The sequence below is a fragment of the Rattus rattus genome, chromosome 5, assembly GCF_011064425.1.
Source record: "Rattus rattus isolate New Zealand chromosome 5, Rrattus_CSIRO_v1, whole genome shotgun sequence".
Lineage (NCBI taxonomy): Eukaryota > Metazoa > Chordata > Mammalia > Rodentia > Muridae > Rattus > Rattus rattus.
The window spans coordinates 2,803,882-2,821,969 of record NC_046158.1 but is presented as its reverse complement, the minus strand read 5'-3'; the positions used below and the strand labels follow the sequence as shown (position 1 = coordinate 2,821,969).

General features: G+C 47.9%; 1 protein-coding gene across 2 annotated transcripts in view; it reads right to left on the bottom strand.

The window, feature by feature from the left end:
* Positions 1–18,088, bottom strand: part of Stxbp1 (syntaxin binding protein 1) — a 61,137-nt gene that overhangs the window by 30,533 nt on the left and 12,516 nt on the right. For both annotated transcript variants that reach the window (XM_032902722.1, XM_032902723.1), the window contains exons 2-6: positions 6,421–6,470; positions 4,720–4,801; positions 2,798–2,874; positions 1,624–1,702; positions 112–215 (exon numbers count right to left, since the gene is read on the bottom strand). In XM_032902722.1, the coding sequence (XP_032758613.1) occupies positions 112–215; positions 1,624–1,702; positions 2,798–2,874; positions 4,720–4,801; positions 6,421–6,470 (392 nt within the window). The remainder of the gene's footprint in view (positions 1–111; positions 216–1,623; positions 1,703–2,797; positions 2,875–4,719; positions 4,802–6,420; positions 6,471–18,088) is intronic.

Here is an 18,088-nt window from a genome sequence, read left to right as displayed (position 1 = left end):
CTGGTGCCCGGGCAGCCTGGAGACCACTGCAGTCAGTAAGGGTGGACGGGCGGGATGACGACATGGGGCAGACGCCGCGGCAGCCCATCTTCCTTAAACAAACATCCGCACCTGGGACTCATAGGGGAGAAACGCAATGTTGATTTCCGTCAGCGTCTTGATGACTTTGGCTGCTCGAGATTTTACCAGCTCGTTAAACAGGGCATCTGGACATGCTGCAAGAATGAGAAAAGACAGCAGGGTTTCTGTCCGGCCCGCCGTCCATCCATCTGCCAGCTCACTCAACAGCCATGACGTCACTGCACCTCTTTTCACTCAGATTCTAAAAAGGCACCTAGTAATGACTGCACCCTGTCCTCAGCTATCCAGCACGGGAGGTCCGGAGACAGGAACGTACCTGCGGGGCCTCAGCCCCGCACACAGCGGCTGACTGTGACCGCGATACAGAAGCTAATGAAAACTAGCTGCTGCTTCCAGGGAAAGGAGAGCAGACAGCAGACGCCATGAAGATAGGGTGCGGAAGAAAGCACACGTATCTGAGTCACTGATGAGAAAGGGCCGAGAGCAACAGCACAGGAGGCCCCCGGTGGAAAAATAGCCTGAGGTGCCAGGAGGTGCCCACTGGTTGGTGGTCACCAACGCTGTGCTCCGTTTGTTTTCGTCTGCGAGGTTACATTCCTTTTCTGCATTCTCAGTGTCGGCTATGGTTACCCTGGGGGAGAAGAGTGGCGAGGCCACCACTCTATCCTGTAGCTGCCCCACTCCAAAAACCTTAGCCACACACAGACCAGCACCAAGTCAGGAAGCCAACTCTGGGTCAGCCGGTTGGAACTGTTATGGTCGGAAGAGCTCAGGGAAACAGCCCACAGGCCACAGAGACGTTGGAATGGATGTACAGTGGGGCACCAGGAATTTCTACTCAGAGGCAGCCCCTTCGCCCCTAGTGGAGGAGCCTGCTGGGATATCTTTCATCAGAAAAACAGCTAAACTACAGCTCTTCTCCTGCTTCTGATAGTGTTACACATTTGTGCATGTGTGTGTATACACTCATGCACGTATGTGTACACTTGTGCATGTGTGTGTACACTCGCATGTATGTGTGTATACTTGTGGGTGTGTGGATGTGCATTTGTGCATGTGTGTATACACTCACATGTATGTGTGTACACCTATGCATGTGTATGTATACACTTCCACATGTGTGTATATACACTTGTACATGTGTGTGCATACTCACATGTGTGTACACCTGTGTGTGTATACCTGTGCATGTGTGTGTATACACTTGTTCATGTGTGTGTATGCTTACATGTATGTGTGTATACCTGTGTGTGTATACACTTGTGCATGTGTGTATGCTCACATGTATGTGTCTGTACACCTGTGCATGTATGTGTGTGTATATACTTGTTCATGTGTGTATGCTCACACGTATGTGTGTATACACCTGTGCATGTGTGTGTGTGTGTGTATACGCTTGTGCATGTGTGTGTCTTACACTGCTCATTAGCTGAAGAGAGAAGATCAAATGACTACAGCACCACCCATTTCTTCTGCTGCCCTGCTCTGGCTTGGGCTCAGTGGAGCTGTGGGGAAATGCCAGCCTGGGCCAGCAATACTTACAGTCTGTGAAGAACACATGTGCAGCCCGATATTTAGCAGTCGGCGGGTCCTTAAAATCACTGATGAGAGAGTGGACAGACTGTGAACAGGGAAAAAAGGGGCATTGAATTCAATTTTAGAAGCCAGTGCAACCTAAATCTGACTGAATCCACTGGCTTTGGGCTCCTTGCACTACAGCAACGGTTTCTGATGTCTCTAGCACTGTGTTTAGTCAGAACCAGCTCTGAGCACTTAAAGTAAGATTACTCCAGAATGACAGTGTCAGGGCCACTGGAACCTGGACTCACAAAACTGTTCATAACCTTCAAGACGATTCATACAGGCGTTCTGGCAGTTTAGGAGAAACTTACCTGAAGGCCGATTTTTGAAAGTGAAAGTAATATGTGAAAACTAGGGGATGTTTTTAAAATACAAGAGCCCTTAGGGTTTCTATTGCTGTGCTAAGACACCATGAGCAAAAGTAACTTGGAGAGGAGAAGGCCGCACAGTTCTGTATCTCTCTATTGCTGAGGGAAGTCAGGGCAGGCACCAGAGGCAGGAGCTGAGGCAGAGGCCACGAAGGGGCGCTCCTGACTGCCTTGCTCTCTTGCTCAGCTTTCTTTTGAAAATACATACTACCCAGGACCACTTGGGCCTCGGAGTGGTGCTGCCCACACGGGCTAGGCCTCTCGCATCAGTCACTAATCAAGAAAGTGCTTGACAGACTATGTGGTGTAGGCATTTCCTCAACTAAAGTGCTTTTTCCCAGATTAACGTGAGTCAAGTTGACAAAAATAAAAAACAAACAATACAGTTGGCAAAAACTGTCAGCCAAGAGGAGGGCAATAGTCCTTGTATGAATCTGATCTGAACAAGGTGGAACTTTTTGAGTACAAGCCAGATACTGAAGAAAGGCCCCACAAACCATAAAACACCAAAGCCCAGAGGTAGGCCTGCCTATAGGGAATGGGGGGAACTAGGACAGCTCTGGCCGTCCACTCTGCACAGCTACTGCATAAGGCTTAACACATGCCTTATTTCTCACTGCACAAGGGCTCCCACCCTGTCTGCTTCTGACAACATACTTAAACAAAGCAGCATGTTAAATGCATGCTTAACCTAGAAATGTCAGGCGCTCTGTGCCATGCAGCCTAAGCCCGGGGTCTCAGCCTGAGCAGGGAACACAGGGATTTACCTTCTCAGACGGGGTGATGAGGTACACGGCCTCTAGGCTGGGGAGCGGCTCTCGGCGCTTGTTGATATCCTCCACAACTAGACAGAGACACAGCCCACAGTGATTAGGAACACGACAAGATACCTGGCCAGGCCCTCAGGCTACCACACACACCCACAGACGGCCCTTTTAAGCACGTGTTTCCTGGAATGAAGCCCACTGCTTCACTTCCCTGAGGTATTAGAAACTGAGATCTCCCAGCTCCACTAACTTCCTCTGAGCTGTTCTCAGAGGAGGTGCTGCACTGTCAAGGACAGACCCTTTGCCCCTTCAGCTTCTCATCTGAGTGATCCCCTTTCAAATTCCAGGATTCCATGATGGGTTCATCTGTCACCAACTGTCTCGGGCTGGAGATACAGCTCATGGTATAGAGCACTTGCCGAGGACACATGGCTCAGTACAGCTGGCAGCTCCGGACACTGAGTCACGAGCCTCAGAACAGACACTCTCCTGTGCACTCCTAATGAGGCACTGCAAACACCTCGTCCATGTGACTGCACTTCGATCAGCTCCAAGGTGAAGCAAAGCCGGGGGCATTGGTTTCCGTATTTTCTTTATAGACATAGCCCAGGTAATGTAGACCACCAGGGTGGCTTCCTGCCTCTGTCTCTGGAGTGCTGGGATTCTAGATGTCAGCCACCATACAATTACACAGCCAGCACTTTACTGACCATCTCCTGTTTCTTGTGTTTATCAGACTCAGCGGTGTAACCGTGAGCAGTAAGAGGTCGTCTGTTCCCACCGCTGTAAGATACGCTGGACTGTGGGATTCTGCTCTTTTCACAGCATGTCACTCATAGCCCAGGCTGGGCCCAAGCCTCACCACATAGCCCAGGCTATCTTGAATTTAGGGTAATCCTCTTGACTGCTGAGTGTTGAGACTCCAGGCATGTGCCACCATATCCAACATCTCCTCTGTTTTCCTACTTGTTTACTGACTGAGTTAGTGTGTGTGTGTGTGTGTGTGTGTGTGTGTGTGCGTGCGCACGTGCACGCGTGTGTGCGCATGGAGGTCGGAGGAAAGCCTATGAAAGTTGGTTCTCTTCTTCCCCCGTGTGGACACAGGGATCGCATGTGGCTTATCAGACTTGGCAGCAATGTCCTTGCCCACCGAGCTGGATCACCAGCCCCAACCCTTCTATCCTCAATGGGTGTTTTGGCTGTTTCCATGTGGGCTCTTGTGAGCGACGCTCTGTGGAACTCTGTGTTTGCTAAGCTCATCCCTGAGTTAGTTCGGAACACACATGTGACTCGGAGCCCGCTGGGTCACAGACTCACACACCTCAAACTCCAGGAAGTGCTGCAGGTGCTTCTGGAGCAGCTGTGCTGACAGGCACTACACGCTGGGACCCCAGTTTTCTGCCGCTTCACCCAGCTCCCCAGCCCTAATCTGGGGCACTCAAATCCCTCATCAGTATGAAGGTGGGAACCTCTCCTAAAGTATTTTAGTGTTGTTTTCCCCCTCTACTGGGCAGAGTGCCATCTTGCTTTTAAAAATGTTTATTTTTAACTTATGCATATAGGTGTGTGCCTTTCTGTGGGGTTGTGCCCGTGAAGGCCAGCAGAGGGCACCAGATTCCCCAGTGAGCCACCTAAGGTGGGTGCTGGGAACTGAACCTGTGTCCTTTGCAAGAGCAGTGCACACTCTTAACCACTGAGCCATCGCTCCAGCCCCAGTCTTCTTTCTCCACCTAGCCCGTCCTTCTATTTGGCATTCCTTTATCATGCACTTAAGGAGCACCCGGCAGTGCATTCTGGGAGGGCTCCAGTCGGGGCCGTACAGTCTTATCACAGGGGCTGCCGGAAGCATGTAAATTCACAGGGCAGTAATGAATAGGGAGGGTAGCGCATGCCGCCAGGGAAGGTGGAGAGTGCGTGCTCACTTGTGATCCCCTCGGTCATGATGTCTGTCATCTTGCAGCAGGAGGACAGCATCCTCATGCTTAACTGGTCCACCACCAGCACCTGGAAGGAAGAGGACAGCTCAGGGCTGCAGTCCCTGCCCTTCCTTTCTCACTGGCTTCCAAGAGAACGCGGGAAGTAGAATGTGGGAGGAGCTCTTCCCTTTGGCCCGCAGCTATGCTCAGACACACACTGGCTTTTACCTCCAAATTCACCCTCCAGACAATAGCGCTTACTCCCACTCACCTGACTTCATAACCTGTGAAAATACTTGTAAGCATTTATACAAAGTGAAATAAAGAGGAGGGAATCGGGGGCTGGAGAGAGGGCTCAGCGGTTAAGAGCACTGGCTGCTCTGTCAGAGGTCCCAGATTCAATTTTCAGCACCCACAGGGCAGCTCAAAACCGTCTGTAACTCCAGTTCCAGTAAGAGGCTCTGACGCCCTCACACAGACGTCCATGGCAGGCAAAACACCAATGAACACACAATAAAAATCATTTTTTTTAAAAAAGAGAGAATCATGTCTGACACCACTCTGGGTATTTTCAGGTCATGACTTGCTCTCGTGGGAGGCTGGCTCGTGTCCACACACGGTGGTTCATGGGACTCAGCACAGCTGTCATCAGGATTTCTACTTTCGCCAGCCCACAACTCTGCCCAGACTACACGAGCGAGAATGTTGTACCCTGCAGGGTTCGCCTCATCTTCCCCATGTCCTCTCATCCACACACAGTAGAGAGAAAAGCCCACAGTGTAAAAAGGCTTTTTCTTCTCCTTCACAGCCCTGTGCATGGAAGCCTTTGCAGTGGATGGCCGGGTCAGAAAGGTTCTGCTGCTCTGTGGTAGCCCCTTGGCTTCCTCTGCAGAGGCAGCTGGGAATTCTGGTGTCTACAAAGTCCTGCCTAAAGAGACAGGCCAGTGAGCTCCCGCCAGATGGCCTCCCCTCTAGAACCTGTGAGAAGTGAAACAGAACCCCACAGGGCCAGAACTGGGCTCCAAAGTCCTCTTTGCCAGTTTCTCCCATGCCCTATGAACCTGCACATGTGTGGCTGGGTTCCTGACTCCAGGGAAATCTGAAGTTCCAAATGGACAGTGTAGCCCCTTCAACAGCATTCGAGGAAGTTCCAAGAGTCCCACTAGCTCCTGGCCAGAATGACGCCTTCCTCAGAGGACCTTTACCTGCTGAGCCATCTCACCCGCTCCATGTCTGGGAAGAGACTTCTGGACCAAGCTCATACACAAAGCCATCCTCGGGCCTGGGAAAACACTCATTTCTATCTCCTCGCTGCCAACTCCAACTTCTTTTGTGTGTGTTGGCTAGGGAGAATGTTTGCATGTACATGCTCATGTGTGTGTGTGCGAGGGAATGCACACACTGATGTCAGGTGTCCTCCTCAAAAACCCTCACTTTGTTTGCCGGGCTAAGGCCTTCGATGATCCCACAACTCACTGAACCTGCTGGTGCTTTCAGCCACTTGCCAGCCAGCCTCGACCTCCTGAGTGCTGGCATCACAAGCAGGTCACCATCCTGCGAGACATTCTTGAATGGCTGTGGGGACGTGAACTTGGTCCTTACACATGCACAGCACGTGTACTTTATCCGCTGTGCCATCTTCCGGCCCCTGCTATTCTCACACATGAACTCACCTCTGGGGTCAGTCATGAGCTGCTCGTTACTTACCTTCCACTCGCCCTTCTTCTTCACCTTCTTGATAACATCATGCATGATCTCTAAACAGGAGCAGGGTTCGGGGAGAAAGAGGGAAAAAAAAGAGAGGGATGGAGGGAGGGAGGGAGGGAAGGAAGGAGGGGAGGAAAGAGAGAGAGAGTGTGTGTTACTGTAATCTCAGGGACTTCCACACCTGCCTACTAGGGCATCTTCCCCAGGCTTGCTCCTCAGTCAGGCAGTTCAAACCGGCCTGTTCACAGAGCCACACTCAGCCACCACAGAGGCAGGCCTTTCCTGGGCTCCTTAACTCTTTGGTCCATAGACATTTTGACTTCAAACAAAAGACCCCAGAGATTATCTATGTGGGTAATTAACGGTAGGCATTATGAGCGGAATTGAGCTGGCCATGCCACACACCTGCAAACCCAGAACTCCAGGGGTGAAGTAGGCCACCTGAATTTGAGGCCAGTCTGAAACACAGAAGTAGTAGGATGCTAGCCTGGACAATATAAGGAGATATTGTTCCAAAAACAAACAAAATAAACTGAAAAAAATGTAATGGATTCGCTTACAATAATAATAAACCAGTGTATGTTAACATAAATAATATTTTAGTGAACGAACAGTAACTGTGTAGGGAGGATGCAGGGGTCTTAGATCTTTGTAACTCTCCTAATGTCTGCCTTCACAGAGGACAGCTGTCTGTCCCTTCTGCTTCTGAAGCCAATCTGTCTGGAATCAGATGACATCTGGAAAGGGCTCAAAGAGCATGACAAGGAGGCCAATGACCTCACAGCCTTCCTATGGAGACAGCTGTGAGTTGTCGTCCCCATCCCCTCCCCCTAGGATATTAGATGAGAATCACTGCTGTAAGTAAATTAAAAGCTCAGACCAGGTCTCAGGCCCACGTCTCCCTCTAACTCTACAAGCAGGAGAGCCGAGCTCACTTATGCCACGGTCTCACCACAGCTGTCATGTTGGTGAGTTTCTACAACACCCCAGCCCCACAAGAACAGCCGCAGAGGCCTCACATATATCTGAATGGCCCCAGAGGCCTGGTAGGAAATATGACCTGCCCCTCTGAAAGGCCAGGCCCCACCTTATCCTGGAATGACAAAATGGCTCACAGCAGCCATCAGCAGGTGTCTAAGGCACTCAGGTCCTTCCTTGCCTACCCTTCTAGGACACAGAGAGTCTTAACTCTGCTTCTGAATCCATAATCCAACCTCTCATGAAAGGTTCTCAAGTCTTAGGAACTTTTCTTCTGATTATTAAAAACAAAAATAGCAAGTTGTAGTGGGTGGGTCATGCCTGGAATGATATCAGTCGGGAGGCAAAACAGGAAGATGTTAAATGTTAAGCCAAGGTGGGCTGAGTTCAAGACTAACCTGACTCAAAAAAAAAAAAAAAAAAAAAAAAAAAAAAAGTCAAGGCTTGGAGAGATGGCTCAGCAGTTAAGAGCACTGACTGCTTTTCCAGAGGTCCTGAGTTCAATTCCGAACAACCGCATGGTGACTCTGATGCCCTCTTCTGGTGTGTCTGAAGACAGCTACAGTGTACTCACATCAAATAAATAAATCTTTAAAAAAAACTCAAGGGCTGGGTGTGTAGCTTGGAGGTGGAATACTTGCCCAGCATGTGTAAGGGGTGGGCTTGAGTCCTAGCATCACAAAATAAAACAATGCAAAATGTCAAAAACACAGATAAATAATATTAAAAATTCATCTAATGCTTGTTTCAAGCAGCTGAAGCACAAGATGCCAGCCTAGGTAATAATTAGAAACTATCTCCAAAGTTCCCATCATGAGCCGGTGAGCCCTCGGGGGCTGGCAGAAGCTTTGTTGTTCCTCCAGTGTCTGCTACACTGTGGGAGAGCAAACACAAGTTCGTGAGTTCAATCCCCAGTACCTACCACGAAAGGGAAACAAGGAAAGATCATTTGTAATCTTGCCAACTTAAAATGTATTTAGTTAACCTTTAGTTCATTGTAGACCAGTTTTCTATGTAACTTCATATAGCTGAGATCATAGTTTGTGTCTTTCTTTAACTTCATATACCCATTCCTATGTTAATAAAACTGCATCCTGGGTGGGAGGACATGTCCAAAGTATACTACACAGTTGCATGAAATAGCCTTATGTAACCCTGTCTTAAAAATTAAAATATAAAAGCAAGATTAAGATGAGAGAAATACTCCTACTTTCTGGGACTCATCTGTGGTACTTTTAAGGGATTGAATTTGGGGCCCCACACATACTAGGCAGGTGCTCTACCACTGAGCTACTGACCTAGCCTAGGATTTTGGATGCCAGCCCAATAGTCCACAGCTTACTCAAAAATATTTCCTATAGACACTTAATTTACTTATAGTGTGGTGTAGTGAAAAACTGGACACAAAGCGTTTGAGCAAATTAGTTATATTCCTGTAATGGGCTATTGTGTGCCCACTGGAAATAATGATATAGAAAACACACGTGCACGCCTTCACTCCCTCTGTGAGTGTGGGCTGGGGACTCACGGTGCAGCAGACACTGGAGGAGCAACACAAGCTTCCGCCAGCTCCTGAGGAATCCCAGGCTCATGATGGGAGCAACCACAGGATGAAAGCAGCTCCTGGAGAGTCTCCTGTGTGCCTTGAAAAGAACGTGCGAGGGTCCAGGACTCAGCTAAACAGGGATGGAGCAAGGCCACCCTCGGGAAGTCAGTCCTGACTAAGGGGCAGCCACCAGATAGAGAGGAAAGAAGGACACTCAAAAGCTTGTAGGGAACAAAGAAAAGATGCTTGACATCTGCTTGGGGCTGAAGAGGTGTGGGCTCAGGATGGAGGCCGGCCACAGGATTATGGGCCGATGGCTTGGTCCCTGGTTCAGAGGTAAGAGGTGACAAGTCACCGGACCGGGAGCTTGTCAGTGGATTCATCCATTGATGGATTTTTTTTTTTCTTTTTTCTTTTTCCTTTTTCTTTTTTTCGGAGCTGGGGACTGAACCCAGGGCATTGCATTTGCTAGGCAAGCGCTCTACCACTGAGCTAAATCCCCAACCCCGATGGATTTTTTAAAAAGTATTTATTTATTTACTTATTTACTTATTTATTCATTCATTCATTCATTCATTCATTCATTCATTCATTCATTCTATGTACATGAGCACACTGTTGCTGTCTTCAGATACACCAGAAGAGAACCTCGGATCCTATTACAGATGGTTGTGAGCCTCCATGTGCTTGCTGGGAATTGAACTCCTTTTTATCAGATGAGTGCTGATGGAAGGTGGGGAGGTAACCGGATGGAGAAGGCAAGAAGCAGGCAGATGTGACTGACATGTGACACATACCAAACCCTGGCACTTGGGACAGGAGCAGAGGAACAGAGGCAGAGATCATTAGAGAGTTGCAAAGACAGGAGACATGGTCAGTAGGAGACTACCAGGACTTTTATTTTATTTTGTGGGGCTGAGGAAGTAGCTCAGTGGGTAGAGAGAGCACTGGCTGCTCTTCTAGAGGACCTGGGCTCCATTCCCGGCACCCACGTGGTGGCTCACAACCATCTATAGCTCTAATTCGAGGGAGTTGAATAAAACCAAATAAAAACTAAAACTTTGGGGGCTGGAGAAATGGCTCAGCAGTTAGGAGAACTCACTGCTCTTGCAGAGGACTTGGGGTTTGTCTCCCAGCTCCCACATAGTGACTCATAACTGTCTGTTGTAACTCCAGTCCCAGGAGATCTGACACCTTCTTCTGGCCTTTGTGGTCTCTATATGCAAATGGTACAGTGACATACATACAGGAAAAATACCCATACACATAAAATAAAAATAAACAGGTGGTGGCGGCTCAAGCCTTTAATCCTAGCGCTTTCGAGGCAGAGGCAGGTGGATCTCTGTGAGTTTGAGGCCAGCCTGGTCTACAGGCCAGCCAAAGCTACACACAAAGAAGCCCTGTCTCATGACCCCCCCACCCCCAACACACGCACACACAAACCCACAACTCCAGGGACATGAGCTTGGCTGACTCTGACGGGCTCTCAGTGAGACGAGAACTGATGCAGACTAGAGGGAGAGGCAGGACACAGAGAGATGACCTTGACAATCCTTTTAGAAAGGCTTGCTAAAAGGTAGCGGAGAACAAATAAACTAACAGAACAGCGATATGAAAGCAAAGGAAGGTTCTGTTTGCTCTGGAAGATGTGAGATACCAGAACCTTTGGTGTTGGCAAAAACAAAAGTAGATCCATCAGAAAGGGTGGATCGGGTGCCCGCCTCCCCTTCTAGGGGAGGGGCATGGATCACTTGACCTGGGTAGACTGGGCTGAGATAACTGGATACTGTTGGAGATGATGTCATCAGCTGGGGTGGGGTGCGGTGGGGTGGAGTGGTGTTGGTGGAAAATTTGAGAAAAATAGACACCATGTATTTTCCCAGAGATAAGGGAAGTGAATTTCTACATTTTAGCATTTCTGGAGAGTTCTAAAAGCTAATTCAAGGTTTGTGACTGTAGTTTTAAGAAAAAACAGGAAGCCTGGATTTTTATTTTACTTGGAACTCACTATGTAGTCCAGGTCAACCTCAAATTTGTGATGCCCCTGCCTCAGCCTCCTGAGTGCTGAGATTATGGGGTCCTCCATGCCTGGCTTTCCTTCTACCTTTTGAGGGTTCTAGGGGAGGGACTCACAGCAGGACAATCAGCCATCTATCTCTTCAGCCCTACAACTGTACGACTGCTTCTTTCCTGATTTTTTCTTTCTTTCTTTCTTTCTTTTTTTTTTTTACTTAAGTAAACGCAATCACAAAGTCATATCTAGGGCACGAGAACTCTCTGTATTCCACTGAAGCCTGGCATGTCAACATTTCAAATGCAAATACAACTCATTTCTGTTGTTGTTTTGTGATCCTGAAGTTACCCATTCTCTCTGTGCCTTAACTCCTTGCCTTCTTACTGGGAATGCCTGAGTTGAGGGCTTTTTGATTAATTAATTTTTGAGACAGGGCTCTTCTGGAATTTGCTCTGTAGACCAGGCTGGCCTCAAACTCACAGATCCACTTGCCTCTGCTTCCCAAGGGCTGGGATTAAAGGCGTGAGCCACCACCTCCTGGCTAATTTTCTTATTTTTTGAAATTATAATGTAATTACATAATTCCCCTTCCTTTTCCTCCCTCCAAACCCTCCCAAATGCCCTTCACTGCTCTACTGAAATTCACGGCCTCTTTGTTCTCTAATGTTGTACACACAACTGTTTTTGAAAAGTACAGATACGCAGGCGATTTGGGGAATGCAGAGCAAAACGTCACCTTTCTGAGACATGATTAGCTTTAATCGCTGGGACACCCCAATGTGCTCTGTGCTTCTGTTAGTGCAGACAGACAAACAAACCAACCAACTAGAAAACAGGACACACTGCTCTGGAACGGCTGTGTGGAGGGAGGGCCTCCTCTGCGTCCTTTGCCTTCTCCTGTGGGAAGGATCCTGGAGTGCGGAGGGGCACATCAAAGTGCGGGTGTCCTAGGCTCTAGTCAAAGTCATCTAAATTCCAAAAGCAGAACAACCTCGGCTGACTGCACGACTCTCACAGGACAGGATGCGCTCTCTACTGCAGCAGAAAGGTGTGCCTGCCTGTGGCTGTGCTGGTGTAGTGAGGTGGGAGGAGAAGGAAGTGCTCTGCCAGTCCAGCTCCCTCTGCTTTATCTGAACTTAACAAACAACTGAGGCTGAATATATCTTTTGCTACCAAAATTTAATTTAAATGCAGTGAAAAGACATTGCTCAGGAGACATTTAGGTTGCGGAATGCGGAGACCCAATGAGGAAAGTCAGAGCAAGCAGAGTGTTCACAGGCGTCCTAACTGGTGCATCTGCAGCCTTCCTACAGCCTTGTCTCGTCCCCCAAGTTCTCACAGCATATATTTGTCCTGGGTATTATTAACAGCCAATCCTAGAGATGCCCTACATTCTTTAATCCAATACCAAAAAGGAAACAAGGATTAGAGCCCATTTTAGCATGGAGAATCAAGTGGCCTGGGCTATTTCCTAGCATATAATCCCATCTCATTCTCTTAACTTTGCAGATCTCCTCTATAGGGAGAGAGACCATGAGCTTTCTAGAGCTGGTCAAGTGCTCAACCAAAATGTTTGCGCCACCCACCTCAGGCCACAAGCATGAAGACCTGAGTTTGAACCTCATACTCCACATACAAAGCCAGGCGTGGTGGCGTGTACTTGCAACCCAAGTGCTGGAAACACAGACAGGAGGATTCCTGGCCTTGCGGGACAGCCAGCTTTGCTTAGGTGAACCCCAAGTTCCTGTCAGAGACCATCTCGGAAAGCAAGATGGTCAGCTCTGGAGGAACAACACCTAACATTGTCCTGTGATATCCACAAACACACACACACAGGTATGCACACACGCAGGCACACACAGGACTACATGCACACACTTCAGTGGAGTGTATTTAGCGTTTGGCTCTAGAGAGCACATTTTCAGACATGAAAACAGATGTCCTGGTCTTTAAGGTAGCAGGACTTGATGAGGACTCGCACAAACCCCAGTCACCTTCACTGTGACAGCTCCCTTCCTGTCCCACCATATCTGTCATCTGAGATGGCATGATAATTTGCCGAAACGTCCACAGGAGCCTGTAGCACAGAGGCATGGAGCTCTGTGAGTGAGACGGACAGTGGTCTATGCTGGGTCAGAGCTGAAGGAGGTGACTCAGCCCAAGGGCTCTCCATTCCACACAGGCCCAGTGTTCAGAAGACCCAGTTCCAAGTCCACAGCTTGAACAGAGGTCTCGGAGGTTTGCCCACGGAGCCTGCTGGGACACTTGTCTTCATTCTTGACGGATAATACAGTGGTTGTCCTACAGTACAAGTCTGCAAACCAGATGGATCAGGAAAACTCTTCCCTTAATGTTTACACGAATGCAGTGAGGACTGTGCTGTTGTGTAAAGGTAGAGACATAAGCAATGCTCAGGACAGAACAGTCGCCATCTTAGAATCTCTCTGTACTCACTTACTGGGTTGTTGCTTTGGACCAGCGACAGACTCAGGATCTTGCGTATGACTAACCTATGTTCTACCACCAAACTGTACCCCCAACATAGATTATTTTTGTTTTATTTTTCTGGAGTTTTTCTTTGGGGGGGACGTTATTTGCTTTGCTTTGTTATATTTTAAGACAGGGTCTCTCTATGTAGCCCAGGCTGTCCTGGAACTCACTATGTAGACCAGGGTAGCCTCAAACTCACAAGAGATCTGCCTGCTCTGCCTCTGCCTCGGCCTCTGCCTCTGCCTCTGCCTCTGGAGTGCTAGGACTGAAGATGTGTACCACCATACACATCTTAGGCAACTATTTTGCAAAATTAGATCACAAAATTCTTTTCAAATCTCTCACTTAAAAAACAAACAAACAAAACAACAACAAACAGCCTGGTTTGGAGATGGTGTTCCAGGACAGCGAGGGCTACCCAGGAACCATGAGAGACACACAGCCAGCCATGGGTGGGTATAATCATCCTCACTTCACATAGTAGAACGGTGAGGCTGAGGGGATCAAAGTGTCTAGTAACTACACAACAAAATGTACGTGAATACACAAAAGAACCTATTTAAAAAAAAGCTTATTTCAACCAAAGAACTTACTGTCCAGGTGGAGAAATGAGACATTAAACCTGAGCATTGTAAGATAAAGTCATTAGAACCCTTGCACACTACTGTGGCGGCCAATGGAAAATAGCAGAGCCATTGTGTTTTGTGTGCGTGCATGTGTATAAACATTATATATACATGTGTGTATAAACATTATATATGCATGTAAATACATCATACACACATACACAACAACAACAACAATTAAAAAGAAGAGTTTGTAAATTTGAGTGAGAGCAAAGCAGAAAGGGGGTGGAGCCTGAAAGGGGGTGGAGCTGGAAGGAGGAAAGGGAAGAGAAGAAATGAAGTAATTAAATAATTATCTCAAAAGTAAGAAATTAGAGCCAGGCAGTAGTGACACACGCCTTTAATCCCAGCATTTGGGAAGCAGAGGCAGGTGGATCTGTGAGTTTGAGGCCAGCCTGGGCTACACAGAGAAACCCTGTCTCAAAAAACTAGCCAACCAAAGAAACCAACCATTTTTTAAGGATCCAAGTTCATCCAGGCATGGGAAGGCAGAGGCTGGTGGATCTCTGTGAGTTTGTGATCAGCCAGGGCGACATAATGAGACCCTGTCTCAACAAGCAAACAAACATGAAAGGATCCAAGATCCTTGTCTACCTAATGAGCTCAAGGCCAGCACAGACTGTAGAAAGCCCAGTGCCATCCCAGCACTTAGGAGGTAGAGGCAGGCAGATCTTTGTGAGTTCCAGGCCACCCTGGTCTATCTGCTGAGACTCTGTCTTAATAAACAGACAGAGATGTGCACGCACCGATAGTCTTCAAAAGTTTGCGGCTGGTCTGGTCTGTCCTAGGATGACAAAGGAAAGGCCCCTGAGCGTCCCCGCCTCTGTGATGGCATTGACTTGGGGTAGGGGAGTTGCACTCAGTTGGGGACGCTCATGTAATCTTATTTCCATCACTTGTCATGGTAACTAGCTGCTGCTTACAGTCCGTACAACACCAGGACTTAAGACAAATAAGGCTGACAACACTTTATTTTGATCATGATTTACATGGAGTGAAGGCACTGTTTTAAAGAAAAAACCCACGTCATGTAGGTTGTCTAAAAATAAAGTACATTATACACACTAGAAAAGAAAGAAAGCAGAAAGGTAGATACTTAAAATAGGATGACTACACAGAGCCTTCAGATGACAGGTCCCCCAACTTACTTACAAAACAGTGTTTATCTAAAATTTTGATTTACTATTCACTCCTAAACTATACTCTGCAGACGTGAGAGAGACCACAAAGCATCAGCCACAGGGTGGGAACAGGGTACCCCCTCTCTGAAGCTGCTGAGGGCTACTACGGCCTAGCACGTTTAAGTTTGATTCTGGGATGGTAGGGGATTAGAGGAAAGTAGGAGGCCCAGGGGGTTGAAGCCGGCTTGACGATGGCTTATTCACACTGGCGGGCACACCCAGATTCTACATACGACTCAGATGCCCAAGGTTATGGCATCTATGACACGGGCTGCCTGCCAGCACCTAAGTAATGCACGGCTGCAAATTGCCTGCTGTCAGAGACCAAAAGCTGCTGGGCCAAGTTTCAGGGCAGAGTCCACTTTCTCTTTCAAGGTAAATCCTGTATCTATCCCTGTTGTGTGAGGATGAAAGCCAAAGTTCAAGAAGCTTCTCTCAGGCTGGTCAGCACGGAGGACATCCTTGAACCTTAGAGGCTACAGTTCCTCAGCATGGACGTTGTCCTAGCTTCAACAATCAACACCCAATAACAGCAGACACAATAACAAATAAAATAAAAAGAGTTACCTTGTTCTTCCTAAGGTTGGCAAACACAGTATGTCTCAGATAAAAGGAGCTATAACAAGTTGGGGATTTAGCTCAGTGGTAGAGCGCTTGCCTAGCAAGCACAAGGCCCTGGGTTCGGTCCTCAGCTCCGGGGAAAAAAAAAAAAAAAAAAAAAAGGAGCTGTAACATCATAAAAAGTCACACAGATGACAAGAGCCACAGGAAACAGAAAGGAAAACAATTTCCTTTTTCTTAAAACCTTAGTTATTTTGATATTTTGAAACAAAACAAAACAAAAAACAAAAAAAAAAAATAAACAAAAAAAAAAAAAAAAAAAAAAACAAGGAGAGGCTGTGGGACTTGCAATCCCAGTTATTCAGCAGCCTGAGACAGGAGGATTGCAAGTTGAAGGCCTATCAGTCAACTTACTCCAAGTCTCAACTTTTAAAATGAAGGCAGGACAGCTCAGTGGTAGAGTGCTCACCAAGCACTGATGAGGCCCAGGGTTCAATTCTTAGTATGAGAGAGAGAGAGATTAAATGATGAAGGAGATAGTCTATATTTGCCAAGGCAAAGGCACTGGCCTGGCTTGCACCACCAGCATGGGCGCGCATGTGCCAACACCCCAATCGGTCTCCAGTCTGAATGCATTTCTCTGTCAACCACTGAGTTCCTCTTAGAAATACCCTGTGATAAGCAGTAAGTCTGTGAACCTCAGAGACCCAAGAAATGGCCAGCAGCCACATCAGCAGACGTGACGTCTGATGGTTCCCAGTTACATTTCTTGTGTGGTGCTCCCCCAGAGACCAACATTAGACAGAAATCACTCGGAAGAAGGTGCGAGGCAATGGAGTACTTCCTCCATCTCAGGGACCCAGAGGCAGGGCAGGCCAGCGCAGGGCTTGGACTCACCTCCAGGGAATCCTTGCCTGGAGACTTTCGAGTGCCCTGGCCAGGGTGTGCTATTAAACATCTACAATCTGATCAAAATATCAACAGTACCAAGACTCGACCCTGACCCAGCCATCTGAGCAAAGACTGAAAGTCCCTCTGGAACCTTCAGTACAGACGTCTGGTGGTATCCCACTGCCATGAGAAGAAAGCCTCGGGGAAGCTTCTAGAGGCAGAGAACGGCCCCGCCAGAAATAAGAACACAGAACGAGCCAGTTTCAGGACGACGCTTTTTAAAGCCCATGCAATTGATTACAATAAGATACCAGAATAAAGGGGGCAGAGTCACTGCTTAGTGACTAAGAGCATTTGCTGCTCTTGGGGGGACCTAGGCTTGATTCCCACAGGATGGTTCACAACTGTCTGTAACTCTAGTTCCAGGGGATCCGAATCCCTCTTCTAACCTTTGCAGGCCCACAGACACAGTGGTTCACAGACATACAGGCAGGACACATGCACACATAAAATAAAACAAATAATTCTAAAAATATCTTCTAAAGATTAAAAAAAAATACTGGGAAAAAAGAAACACCTTTTTGGGTTGGGCACAGACTCAAGCAGGGGAAAAAGGTGGGGCTCCTGGAAAAGAAGAGTACTGACAGGCCAGAGAAGGGACAGGATGCGAGCTCCCACTGAGCACACAGACCAAGTGACTTCTGTTCACAGCGCTCCTTCTGCCTCCCTATCTGCCCCTGCGTCCTTCCTCAGCTTAGCACTATGACTGCTTCCCGTGGTCCAGCGTCATCTCCTGGGAACTCCTCCTCAGCTCCAACTCATTCACTTCCTGTCACCTTTCCTCAGGACGGTTAGCTTGTGACCCTCACGGCTGAGAACAGCTAAAACTGCTTTCCCTAAAGGCCTTCTGAGAATATCTGTCTGAGTAAGCCTTTGCTGGGTCTTTCTTCTCTATAGGACATAAAGGTTAAGCCTGCTGGGAGGGGAGACAGGGCCGGGGTTCACATCTCTGGCTACATTTCCAGTTCAGGACAAGCTTGGACCCTGTTTCCAAAACCCAGTAGAGGAGAACCAAACAACTCGTTTTGTTTTGCATTTGAGGATCTTACTATGTTGGTCTGGCTGACCTTAAACTCCCAGAGATCTGTTTGCCCCTGCCTCCCAAATCCTGGGGTTCAAGGTGTGTACCACCACGTTCCCCCTAAACAACATTTTTTCCAGAGTTTGTATGCACACATTTTATTTTTCTTTTCCACTTGAAATGACAGAAGGCAGCTCTCTCCGGCTCTCTGTGAACCTTACATACTTCCCCAAGAACCCAGCATGACTGGGACATTCTGTTGGAGCACATAGTGAAGGCTGGGGGTTGGGGTGGTCTTGG